The following is a 13794-nucleotide window of genomic DNA, read 5'->3' as shown; positions in this document are numbered from 1 at the left end:
ATTTTTTCCTTGAAGCTCAGTGTTTTCAGAACTGTACTGTTGGAAATAAAGCATAAAATGAGATTAGTTCCAAGTCAAGCTGGTGCTGTTTGTGAGGTTAACTCTATTTCCAGAATTTCCTGTTGACTTCAGTGCTATCTCAGGAAGGTACTGCAGCAGTGTAGTGGCACCACTTCATAGGTGAAAGTTTTCCCTGTTGCACAGGGAAATGTACACAAGAATTAAGATGACTTTGTATTTTACTTGTGCTTTCTGGTCTCTGGTCTCCCCTGGAAGCCAGAATTGTCACCAGGGCAGTTCAGAAAGACCTGCCCAAACAGCTGCAACTCTGTACTCTCTTAAGTCCTGTGTATTTAGGTCCACTTCCATACACCGATTTTTATCTTCTGTTGTACACCTCAAGATGTATTCGTCTCATTAAATCTCTGGTTGCTTTTGCAGTCCTGGTGCTAAGTCACAGAGGTACAATCAACACATTGGCCAACATACTGTACTAAAATGCAATGAGCCTTGTACCAATCCAGTTTGACAGCTAACAGAGTCCCAGTGAGCTGATTTAAGGTAAACTCATGCTCCATTTCTATGCCAGGAGATATTTTTTCCCCAATTCCCCACAAGGTTGTGGGATGTAAAAGCCCATTTACCTGGAGTTGAGAGGATAAAGTCTCACTGAGTTAGTAATTGTCACAATTCCAAATTACAGCTGGAGATTCCTATCTGCAAAATTAGTTCTTCTCATTGTATGACTGTAGGCAAATTAGGCTGCATTTCAGCCAGATTTTAACAGGTCTTAGAACCTAATGGCCTTTTCACCAGGTCATATACCAAAATCCAGTTTGAGCCTGCTGTCTTCCTTAGTAATACTTTAGTTAGGAAGAAAAATAACGTATAGTGGGAACTCTAGTAAGAAACCTATAACAGTTTCAACACCCTTATTTTTTCTACTAGAAAGTTCCAAAAGTTTGAAAAACAGATTAAAAAAAAACAAAACAAAAAACAACTTTGCAGCATTGCACAGTGCTTGTCATCCTTCCAAAACCTTGCAGCCTCAGAGTCCCCTCTGCTCTCAGGTTCATCACCAGAGGGACACTGCTCACCTCATAAGACTTTAGCCTGCTTTTGTCAGGGGCAATTCTGAAAAGTCAAAAGCTGTGGGCTGATTCATCAGCACAGGGGTATTGAGTCAGTCCTATCACCTTTCATTCTTGGTCTTCATTTCAAAATAATCACGGTCCATCCTGATCAAAATTATTTCTGTCCTAGATAAATAGCCAAGTTGAATCTGTGTGTGAGAAACTTTACTGTTACCCATCCCCTTAGATGGATTTATTTATTGATTGATTCATTTATGTAAACTAAAGTCTAGCAAAGCACATAATTCTAGACTCATCCTATTAATCTGAGTTTCATATGAAGCATTTTCATTACCTGCACTTCTACAAAGTGCACAGAGGGGACTGTAGACAAGAATTATCTGGGAGATAATTATCTAGGGAGATTTTGTACAGTGAATTCCAGATTTGCCTTTGCTGAATGGTCATGAACAATGGCCATGTTGAAGGTTTTTCTCTCTATGGATTAGGAGGTCACACATCACTTACAGGTTTCCCTACAACTATTTTCTGATATTTAATGTGAGCTCATGTTTCAGCCTTTCTTCCAGTCATGTCAGGAAATAATTTTTGTGATCCTTTTTCAGCTGTTATTTTGCATAAATGTATAGCCCTTAAATGTCTTGAATTCTTTTTCTTTGGAAAAATTTCTGGAAATCATGCAACAGATTTTAAAGGCATTGTCATCAGGGCACAGTGGCAGATAATCAGATGGTGTAATCTTACAAATTTATAGAAAATATAATTTCTTTTCTCTTCAATGATCTCTTTTTTATTTGGGAGGAATTTAGCTCCTCTGAATGAACAATGTAATGATCATTAATATTCTGTGTATGAATGGTTTTTCATTTATTCTTTTTATCTTGATCACCTGATTACACTTCTCTCAGGTTTGGACCTCAACTCTGTGTCGTAATTATTCTTCTGCAGTAATATATTGGTAAAATAAAAAAAATAAAAAAAAAAAAAACAACAAACCAAAACAGAACTAAACAGAACTGGAAATAATATTTTGACTTTACACACTTTCAGATGCTTAACTTGATAAGAGATCTTCCTCATGGTTTTATTTTGTTATACTGAAGCACAGTAATACTCAACAGGTTTAAAATGTTTTCATGGTTATATAATACAAAATAAGACTTCAAATGTGAATTTTATATTCCAATAAATTTGGTGCCTGTTGATTTTAAAGCATATTAGATCATCCATGAATAGAAGGCCTTTAGAGCATCAGGCTGTTTAGGAACAAATGGTGGACAGTTTTGGAGAACTTCTCTTTTTGGCATATTTTTAGGATAATTCAACTATTGAAGATAATTTACAGCTCTGCTGGTTCTATACCAAAGACCTTATGTGATGGAATTTATATCACTTTTCCTTTTAGACATTTAAACCACATGTCATTCTAAAAAAACGAGGACAGAGGTCCAACAAAGAAGTGATTTATTTTCAGTTAAAATACTAGCTACATTAAAACCACATGTTATTAAGTACTGTATAACCAAACCATGCTCAGAAGAATGCTTACGACACCAAAGCTTGCTTAAAATGTTTCTTTATTTTTTTTTCCTGCAAAAAAAAAATTCTTGGCAGTGCACACATTAGCAGATTTTACCTGAGCTGCACAGTACATTGACTATACTCCCTTGGAGTAAAAATACTATTAAAGAGCCACAGTACAAATTAATTCAGTTCCTTATTGTTTTTCTTTCTCACATTTCTGGATGCTTGAACTTCTCTGTCCCTTTCAGTTATCATTTCATCTCTGTAAGTATCCCTCCAGAAACAGCATAATAATATTAATGATGCTAAGACTGAAACATAGTTTTTCAAAGTGAAACTATTTGTATTTGGGACATATTAGCAACATGAACTCTCATAGTGCTCCTTTGAGAAGACTAAAGTAGCACACAGAACTAGTGCACATGAATCCAAGATCAGGAGGGAAATTGGAAGATTAGAATTAAGGGGCCCCAATTTTGTTTTCAGAATGCAGATGCTGAGGACAAGTTTCTGTCCTCATTTATGCTACACTTCCACACCAGATTGTTTAGGACTTGGAGGGATTTTTTAATGCTAATCTTGCCAGGTGAGTTATCCAAAACTCAGTGGAGGTGACAAGTAAAAAGAAACTTCTGCCATTCCACTAAGTTTCCAGGTTGGTTCTGTGAATGTGTGTCTGGATCATACTGGCACAGAGAGGGTGCCTGGGGGACTGGGAATTCAGCTGACTCACCTGTGTGCTCCTAGGAATGCAAACCTCTGTCAAGTGCTGTTGATTCACTGTTCAGATTCTGTTTAATTTGCACCTTGCATGGACTAGAAAGGCTGTTCCCATGCTTTTGAAAACTGCACAAGCATTAATGAATCACCAAAACATCACTGTCTCAGAGGTAATCACTGGACAGTTTTAGCCTTAAAATGGGATTAACCACTTTCTGTCAGTCTTTAAGCCAAACAGGGATCAGGAGCAGCAAATTTCTCTGTCGTATGTTTGAAATCATTCTAATTCAGATGTTACAGTCACATCTTGAAGTCATTAATACTACCTTCAGCTTGCCTGGTATTCTCATTTTTTCTGAAATTGCTTAGCTCAAGCAGATTCTGAAGTTCTGATTCTGCATCAGCAACATGCTAAAATTTGTAGTGTAAAAGGTATGACAGCTTATGTTATTTGTCTTTTTCAAACTCTTGGCTGCATAACTGAAATAAAGTATATGTAGTAGACAATATAGTTTGTTAGACACCAGAAGTTCCATTAGAAGCCAGCTAATTAAAACTGGCTGGCTTGTTATTTGGTCTCTTGGATGGAGATCAATGCCAAGTAACGAAGGAGATGGTACAAGAGACCTCACAGTGGACAAAAAGGACCATGTGGTAGACTTGGTGTTCCATGCTTAAATCATAAACTGTGACATAAAATTTTAGCATAATGTGAATCATTCATGTCCAAAATTATTATTTAATCACCTTCCCAATAAGTTCCTGCACTGTACAGTATATATATATATATATTCTTTTTTTACCAGCCTGGTGGGGACATCTGTAGTCACAGCTGAAGTTGTTGCCTAGCTGCAGTAAGTAGGAAGTACAAGGCAGCTGTGCTCCTGCTACCTCCTTTGCCTTTCCTGAAGCACTAGAAAGATGTTGCTGCCACCATCTCTGGAAGAATAGCGTGGTGTTCAGTGTGGCAGCTATTGCTGTGTTAAATTGAGAGGAAAAGCCCTGTTTCGGCTTCTACTCCTTGGTGGCATTTGGAACAGAAAGTTTGTCTGTCCAGGCATCTCTCCATTTCATTTACCATTTATGGATTATTGTCCATAAATTATTGCCCTGAATTGGTTTTCTTCCCTAAAAATAATGCAAGTTGATTGTACATTTTCTCTTATTAAAATTCTGATTCTCTTTGCATGAGTCTTGGGGTTGTCTTTTTCATAAAATAGATGATCACCTACCTTTTTTTCATATTGCATTGTCTAACTGACTTACCTTTTCCCTTTCTCTAGATGTTTCCAGATGTGTGGCTGAGAGGAAGTATACCCAAGAACAAGCTCGCAAAGAATTTCAACAAGTGTTTATCCCAGAATGCAATGATGACGGCACATATAGTCAGGTTTAAAATTTTTCATTCAGTGTCTTGCATGACTGGAAGGTCAGACCATGTGTGTTTGAAAAGGCTGAGGAAGAGACAAATGTAATGAAGGGAAATGTAATTTCAAAATTAAATGTAATTTATACCAACATGTCAAAAAAAAAAAAGGAAAGAAAATCTGTGTTAGGTGTTGAGTCCTTGTTCTCTTTTTCACAGTTGTCCAGCAAAAGAGCCAAACGTTACCACTGTTTGTTTAATACACACCCTGTTCTTCTAGGGAGGCAGCTGAGTCATTATTGTAGCCCCCTGAATACTCATCAGATGGTAAAATGCTTGTAATTTGTGATCTGTTCCTGATTTGAAGCAGAAACCTTGCAACTGGAGTCCATATCTTAAGTGCTAAATCATGAATCATACAGAATCCTTCTTTATTCTCTGCTGAATTTCTTCACAAGCATGTGGTCTGAGGCTAATTTACTTAGATCATGGAATTCAGAAGGAACACAGTTAGAAACTTATCCTGAGGTATATATTCTAATCATGATCCCCTTCTGTTCCCTTTGTACTGCATTTTGGTTTTGGAGTTGTGCTGAAGACAATCTTTCTCTTTTTAAGCATGATGAGGCAAGTGATATTGGCCTTAGAAAATATAATGCAATTGGTTTTTAAGCATAATTCCAAGAGTTTCCTTTCTGACAGCTTGGGATATGAATAATGCTGGCAGAAGCACTCTGTCCTGCTCCTTCAGTGGGTGGAACAATATGTTCTCTATGTGGGAAAAAACTCAGGATTTCTTGTTTCAGGAACAATTTATGTGTCCCCTGAGAAGCTTCCTTGTGAAGTTTTTATAACACCTGCACCTCACTTGTCTAAGACAGGGTGTAAACAACCACATAGTTCAATAGTTTTCTCTTCCATTTGATTCTGATGGATCTACCACACTTAGCTTGAAACATGCTTTATGCTAAAAAATCATATATAGGACTGAGATGGGCCATTGTGGTTTATTGTTCTAGGTTTTGTCAATACAGTTTGCTGGATAAGTTTCTGTTCTCACGTGCCACGAATGCTGTGGTGTAACAGGCATCTGTCTGACAAGCTGCACATGGTTCTTGCTGTTTCTGACAGGTTCAGTGCCATAGCTACACTGGATACTGCTGGTGTGTCACTCCCAATGGCCGTCCTATCAGTGGTACTGCTGTGGCCCACAAAACTCCCCGCTGCCCAGGTAAATCTTGTTTATCTAGCTAGGTTATGGTGGTATTTCATGAACAGAAGTTTATCTGTGGCATCTGATTAGACTTAAGCAAAGCAAGTTTTCACTAGAAGAGTGGTTCATGCCAGAAACAGGTGGTAGTGGAAGCTGTGGATGCCCCATACTTGGGGTTTGGTAAAACTCAGCTGGATGAGGCCCTGAGAAAGTTGATGTAGCATTTCATGTAGCTGTGCATGAAGTCTGAGATCACTGCCACTCTGAGGTCGCTTAAGCTTTCCTGTGATTCTAGGATCCATCTACTTTATTTGTACATTAATCTAGCTATGGATGGTTTTCTGCAGTAGTCATTTATACCATATTTATGTGTCCATATATGAAACCAGGTGACTGAATTGATGATATAGTACTTTATGTTGTAAACTCTCTTGCACAATAAATCATTGCAAAAACTTTTCAGAGGGTTTTGCATTTTTCAATAATTCAATATTTAGAGTACAGGAAAAACATAGTGGGAGTGACCATTTGTAACATAGCCCAATGAAAGAACTCCCATAGCACATTCCACAAATTACCAAATCCAGAGGAGAAATTATAAAATAAAAGCATTAAAAGCAAAATGAAAAAACTGCCTGCAGAAATTAACTGGCAAATCAAACTTACTGCCTTGTATACTGCCTTTTGTCTTCCATCCGGACAATTAACAAGTTTTGTTTTTCAGGGGTTTGCTTCTGACCCCATTTCATTAACAATGATGATAAATATAAATCCTGAGTGTATGAATGGTTTTCAGAATCACTGTTCACACACCTTGAGGTTGAGAGAATTGAACAGAAACATCTCTACAAATATTTGCACACTCTATCTATTAACTGTTTGTGCTGCAGCACCATTCTCTGCCAGAAAGTGAATCAGAGAATTTACCTGTCCTGATCCACTTCAGTCATTCAGGCACAACCCTGATGTTTTTAATGAATAGATGGAGGAAGGAGGAGACTATTGCAGAAGTTTCAGCAAAGTTTATAGAAAGTTATTTTTATTCTTAAGGTCTTTCTAGTTAAAATTACTTGCAGAATCTTTCCACATCTTGCCTGTAGGTAAACTTTATCCAGAAATAATACTCTTCAGAATATTTCTTTTAGTCCAGTTTGAAAAGACACTGTGAAACAAGACTCAATTGTGAAAAATAATATAAAATATTCAGAAACCTTAAAATTTAGTAGCTCAGAGATAAATAAACTGCTCCAGGGCACAGGTGAGTATTCAGTATCTGATTTTGGTCTATGGAAAGATTGTAGATAATTTTTCAGTTGTCATGAGACCCTGTGGGATTATCTCTGCACATTTTGTTCCCTGCTTGTAACGGTGTTCTCATGTATTACTGTTCATAACTTCTCCTTTGTCCCTCAGGAAAGAAATCCAGCCACAGCTGAGTTAGGAAGTAAGACTTGAAATGCTAGGAGATTTTTCAGTGGTATTGGCTAAGGACTCAGTTTTGAGAGACCTGGAGAAACCTTCTCATTCAACAAAGAAGGCAGCTACACATTTTCTCAGAAAGTTATGGGGTATAATAAAGCAAAACTTAGTTCATTTATTGCAAAATGAAATTCTGATGCACAACTGCATCTTTCTCCCATTTCCCATATATTCAAAATTGCCATCTGTTTAGGATAACAAAGTTGGATTTCTTTTTCCTCACAAGAGTGTTGATGTTTTCCAGATCACTATTGATTCCCTTTTGTACTTTTTTATTTAGTACGGCTATGCACAGGAATTTTAACCAAAACTTCAGTGGGTCAACTGAAGTTGTGTAGATATATTCCTAGTATTACCAAGATGCCAATACTGTTGTGCCTTGTTAGTCCAATACACTGTGCCTTGCTAGCCTTGATGCAGGAATTGACTTGCTATTTCTGACATGCAGGCAGATCTCCTGCAATGGTGGCATCCTGACACCAGCATGTTTCTTTATTCTCACTGCTTCTTTGTATTCTGCAGGCTGGATGCTATACGTATTCCAAAGACATTTATACAAATTTCTAAGCTTGCCTGTACCATACCTTTTTCTCCCAAGATCACTTTTACCACCTTTTTCCTTTAGAGGAAAATTTGTACAGACAATTAAGATGCTTTTCTAATGATTTTCTCACAGGTAATGTGCTACCATGGAATGCATGAACATTTTTTGCTTTAATGAAAATATTTGGTTAATTTTCAGTTCTAGGTTAGTTCTTCAGCAACTTCAGATAAGGTTCAAATACATTTCTAATCAACTGTGCTGATATGAAATTATGGGATAATTTCTTGCCTTTCATTTCCCGCCAGTGGAACTACCTTTGATGAATGCCTGGAAATAAGAAAGAAGAAAATGGCAGTGTGGAAGAACTTGAATTTCAATAGAGGAAATATGGAGTAGAATTTAGAATGGGCAGTTAGGATTTTGGTTTAACAATTCCAACCCCTATGCATGCTTCCCATTTACTGTGTGATACTGGATATGCAAAACAACCTCTACATTTCCCTAACAGTTAAGGTTGGTTAGCTGAATAACATGCTGCTTCCTAAAGTTATCTCAGGTCCAAAAAGTGTCCCATATGTACTTTTTATGTATTAACAACAGTTGCCTGAGCCATTTTTTTGCTCATTTACTTGTTCTTGTTGCTCTTATTTAAACTGCCTTTTGTGCAAGAGACATAAGATATGGAAGGATGAAGGTCATAAACATTAAAAAATGAAGGACTTTCAAACTGTTTTATGTAAATCTTTGCTTTAATTACTATATCTTTACCTGAAAGAGGCTCTTCTTCCTTCCTTTTCGGTTTTTCCCACATCAACATTTGGTACTGCTAAGACACACATGATAAATCTCAAAATGATGTTCCACTCCATGAAAATAGTCTTCACTATTGCAGGAGCAGTGGTGAGAGGGACAGTAAATCAAACACATTCCCATCATGGCATTAAAAAAAAAAGCTCCTTAAAAATTATTAATGTCTCCCAGTACTTTCACTAAAGAGAACCAGACATAAAAAAAGGACATTTTTACAACTCTCCATCTCTGTTATCAGCACTGCAGGGAACTACAGAAATTCCATAAGCAGGGAGTTCTAAGAAATGGGACAGAAGTTGAGAAGCAGGTGTCATATCATCATTGGAAGATACAGTCTTTGCCTGTTGTAGGGGCTTATTCCTTATTAAATATGCTGGGTTCCTGCCAGTGAGATTGCTGAGGTATGGAGACATATTTTATTCTTCTGTGAAGTAGTTTTGCTCCTTTTTGATTAAGATTGCATTATCATCTTTTATGGCCATAATACAAGTAAGTACCTTTAGAAATTCAGAACTCTTCTAGTAGAGTATTGCGATCAGATAATATGATGGCAAAAATATATTTGGGAAGGCAATGAACTCTTAAAGTGTTTTCATTAGCTGGAGAAAAAATATCTATACTTGAATCATCTAGATATTTAGTTGTCATTAGTAGTTCTTTGCCTATACATACACAGTCAGACACAACCATAGGTGAGATAGGAAGAGTAGGGGGAATTTACCTTTCCTGATACCTGCATTCAGTGATTATACATCAAATATTCTCTAACAGGAGATCAGAAATCATTATCTAAGCTAGATAATAGTAGGCTTTCACCTTTTTTTTTTTAATAGCCCAGTTCCATATGATCAGAATTATAGAAAATGAATATACTAAAATCAAAAACCACAAAACTCACATCACACTCCATGGAATATTTATTGTGCCTCAGAGGATGTTAGAGTAAAATTGGATGGAATTGTGGGGTTTTCAATAAACTAAAGCATGAATACATCTGCCTTTAAAAAAAAAAAAAAACCAGAATCATAAATAGATAGATGGCTAAGCAAGTGCACAAGCTTGAATAGTGCTAAATTCTCCCTCTTAAAGTAATGCTGCTGAATCTAATATCCCTCGTCATCCTCCATCATTCCATAAGGATATTTATTTATGTGGTGATTTGGTTCCTTACAGTGTACTGAAAAGTTGGAAGCCAGTTGCATTGCCTAACTTTTAGATAAGTTATAATTTGGTTTTGTTTCCTGCCTAGCTGAAAATGTGGAGATTCATCTTGATATTGAAGACACAATTTCCTAAAAACTTGCAAATACAACTTCTTATCATCACTTCAGATAGAAGTGCTTCTACCTTAAATATATTCAGGAAACAGTAAAAAAAAAGATACAAACTCAGTAACTCCTTACCTCGAATTTGGAGACAACAAGAAAATTTTATGCTGCATAAATTGAAAATTTCAGTGGAACTATAAGAAGGGCACAGGTCTTCTTTTATAGGAAATTCTTTGAATATTGTTGTTGACTTCTTAAGACTATTAAAAAATTAATGTTAGCCCAGTAAATGTAATTTTCATATAATTAAAACGGTTTCTTTCTGAAATTAGATTCAGTATGATTATGCTAGTTTTTAGTACTAGTTAATGACATTCTCTTCCTCCATCCATTAATTTTTCATGAAAATTTAGGGTAAAAAAAATCAAATTCAATTCTCCCAGACTTCAGTCATTCTCACTGTTTCTCATGTAGATGAAGTAATGTGAATGCATCTGGCAAGATTTTTCTGCTTTTAGTTTAAGATGTGGGATATTATATAATTTTCACCAATGTGTTAAATTACTTATGTATAAACTGAGTTCAATTTATACTAATAGAGAGACAACACTGGTGCCAAGCTGGAGCAGTATCAGTAGCAGTTGATCACACACATTCTCCCTGCTGAGACATCATTTCTACTCACAAATGAAAAGTCTGTTTAAAATGCTTGTGTGACTGAGTCTAAAGTATCTGGGTTTTTAAGGAAATTATAATTATAAGCCTGTGAACCAAAATGAAATTCAGAAACTACAGAGTTAATAGTAGCTGGATGAGATTTGAGGAAAGATTGGATCACTGGTATTTAGTGCAATTAAAAAACCTGTAATTTTGTATGTAGTACTTCTGAACACTGGAACATTTTATTTGAGTTTGAGCTGAGCCTTTTATCAAATGCAAGCCAAGCACCAAAAACTCCGATCTTCTGGATTCAGCATAGATACAAAATCTGCCTCCTTTTCAGAGTGATCAACATGGATTAGTATTGGAGCCCATTTAGAACAAGCAGCCTTGGATATAATTCCTACAATGGTAGAGACTTTCCTTTTCTTGCCTCAATTAATATTGAGGCATCACTAATTTTATTCAATTTCTGGTGACTCAAACATTATATAATGAAAATACATTCAAATATACTATTGCTATAAAAGGAAACAAGTCTAAGAAAGAATAATTTAATTTGAATTTATAAAGCTGTAATTTGGATATATAAAGCTGTATTAAGAGCTGAATCCATCAGAAGGTTACTATCTTGGCTGTGATGCCATCTATTCTTTTATGAAGGCTTTAAAATCAGCAGGGCTGATTTTTAATGTTAGGCATCTCCCCTCTGGCAGACTCCTTGTCTAAACTTCCTGCTGAAGTAGCCATCAGTTCAGCATGGTAATCAAGACCTGTGATTTAGTGAGTTCTCTTATTTAAATTGTCCTTTTAGAACATAAGTATTGTGCTTCAAGGTTTCGGTTTTCTTCATTTTTTTTTTTTTTAAACAGTCATTGTAGTTATTAAAATAACTTAATAAATTAAGAAAATTAAGGCAACTAAATTTAATTATTTCACACACACAAGCATCTGTCAAAGGTGTCAGGTGTTTTTTTGGTATTTTTTTCTTTTAATTTTAGCAGGTGTGTGTAAGAAGAGACTCTATTGTAAAAATGGAAAGACTTCATGTTTTTAAGATTTGATCAATCCATGTGGCTCTTCAGAGAGAAAAATACCACTTTTAAAGGTGGTTTTCAATGCAGCAGAGACAGATAAATTGTTAAAAAGTGTCTAATAATTAGAATCATGAAAATAGAAATAGCACATAAGCAAGAAATAAGGAAGGATTCCTATTTTCAACCCTAAGGACAAGTGCCCCCTTGAAAAACTACTAAAAAAAATAAATGGATTCTCCATTTCTTGATGGCTTGAAAACAAGGCTGGATTCTGTGTTGGGTTGGGGTCCTGGTAGGTAGGTAGAATAAGCTATTAAAACCCATTTATTGAAATTTTCTTGACTACCTTTTCACCTCTACTGTCTCTTCTCCCAAGGGCTGCAGCTCTGGGCATGAGCCGTGAGCCCAGCGCAGGCTCAGGCTCAGAATAAGACTCTGTGTTCCCCCAGCACACAAACTTTGCCACACCAGTATGGGGGTTCCACAAGGTTTTGTGTGAGGCCTTTAAAGCAGAAAAGGACAGTTTTTAATCTGAGCTAGTCCTGGCCTAGAGGCTAAAAAAGCCCCTCAGAGCATCTGAGGTGTGAGGCAAAACTGAGCAGAGGGAGAGAGCTGCCCTGTATGAGGGACAGCAAGAGAGTGGTTCTGGGGTGATGCTCCTTCCTGCAGAACCTGTCCTGGCTGGGGCAGTGGGAAAGGGTCATCCTGCAGCACATGAGCATGTTCTTGGACTTGTGTCTATGTAGTGTTTAATGCTGCCTCTTTCTCAGGTCTTGTGTTGGCCAAGACATGGAATGTGGCAGTGTATGGATTGTGCACAAATGCCGAGGTCAGGCAAAGCTAAAACCTTTGGTTTGCAAAGGAAGAATCTGCTGATATTTATTGCTGTAATATACAAAAATGAATCATTAAAGCAGAACTGTGTTTCTTAGATGGCATATTAGAAATGAAAATATTATTTTTCTGGTTAATTCCTTTTTCCAATTGTAGGTTCAGTGAGTGAGAAGCTGCCACAACGAGAAGGTGCAGGCAAAACAGGTAAATATTTTAGCTGGCCTTTAAATAGAAGCTAAAATAGCTGTGGGAGACACTACTGTGGTTTTCCATATATTTAAATTATCAATATAAATTTGTGATGTATTGGAGCTGCATGCGTAATATATATGCATGCATGTTATTCATTTTATATTTGCATTGCAGATATTTAGTAAACATATAAGTAGAAATATACATATATATATATATATATGTATGCATAAACACTATATTTTTCTAGTCTCAATCCTATAGAATTTGCAATTCAGTGCTGTTTGGAAAACAACTTTCCTTCCCAATTCTATTCTCTGAAATATTTTCCCATACTTTTTGCTTTTTTTGGAGGACAGACTATTCTGTCTGTTTGATAAAGACAGCATTCTGCAGTCCCAAAATCTTGGCAACTGGAGTTCTCACTTTATTTCCATAGCAATCAGTGCTTGAGTCATCTTGGACCCAGCACTTGGCTTTATATTGTGATTAATTCATCTGATGGCTTATATTTATGGCCAGAAGATTGGTGTTGTTTGATATAGGTCATGATGTTTATCTTTTTGGCAGAACAAAATCTGATGTGAATATGACATAGCTGGTAGACTAAAATGAATATTTATGCTCTAAACAAAATTAAAGTTTACACTCCCCAAACACTTGAAGGAATTTTAGATTCAGCTGAAAACAACATACTGAATATTTCCATTAGTTGCACTGCATAAATTAAAGAATTTACTAATTTTTGTTCTAATGTTAATGCCTGTCTGTTTGGTTCATGGTAAATATAACTGGATTTTTTTTACAGGCACTTTTGCAGCATTGCAATAAACCTAACTTTTAAATAAACTAGTGCTGTTAGGCTAAACGAATCACTATTTCTTTAAGGTTAATAATTACAAAGTACTGAAAATTTGGTCCTTCAGGTATTTCCAGACAAATTGCGGGTTCCACTATCCTTAGGTTGCCCATTTTCTTCAGGTCTGGACTTTCATTTTCAACTTTGAACTGAATGAACTATCCATATATAAAACTTTATTTTTGTTTGTGGCT

At 36.2% G+C, this 13794-nt stretch overlaps 1 protein-coding gene across 11 annotated transcripts in view; it reads left to right on the top strand.

The window, feature by feature from the left end:
• The window catches only part of SMOC2 (SPARC related modular calcium binding 2), a 136591-nt gene that overhangs the window by 52264 nt on the left and 70533 nt on the right, over window positions 1–13794 (top strand). For all 11 annotated transcript variants that reach the window (XM_085575477.1, XM_085575476.1, XM_085575475.1 and 8 more), the window contains exons 3-5: window positions 4622–4728; window positions 5836–5935; window positions 12706–12753. In XM_085575477.1, coding sequence (XP_085431603.1) covers window positions 4622–4728; window positions 5836–5935; window positions 12706–12753 — 255 coding nt within the window. The remainder of the gene's footprint in view (window positions 1–4621; window positions 4729–5835; window positions 5936–12705; window positions 12754–13794) is intronic.

The sequence above is a fragment of the Lonchura striata genome, chromosome 3 (assembly GCF_050655825.1).
Source record: "Lonchura striata isolate lonStrDom1 chromosome 3, ASM5065582v1, whole genome shotgun sequence".
In the NCBI taxonomy this organism is placed as follows: Eukaryota; Metazoa; Chordata; class Aves; order Passeriformes; family Estrildidae; genus Lonchura; species Lonchura striata.
This window is presented reverse-complemented; position numbering and strand designations above follow the sequence as displayed.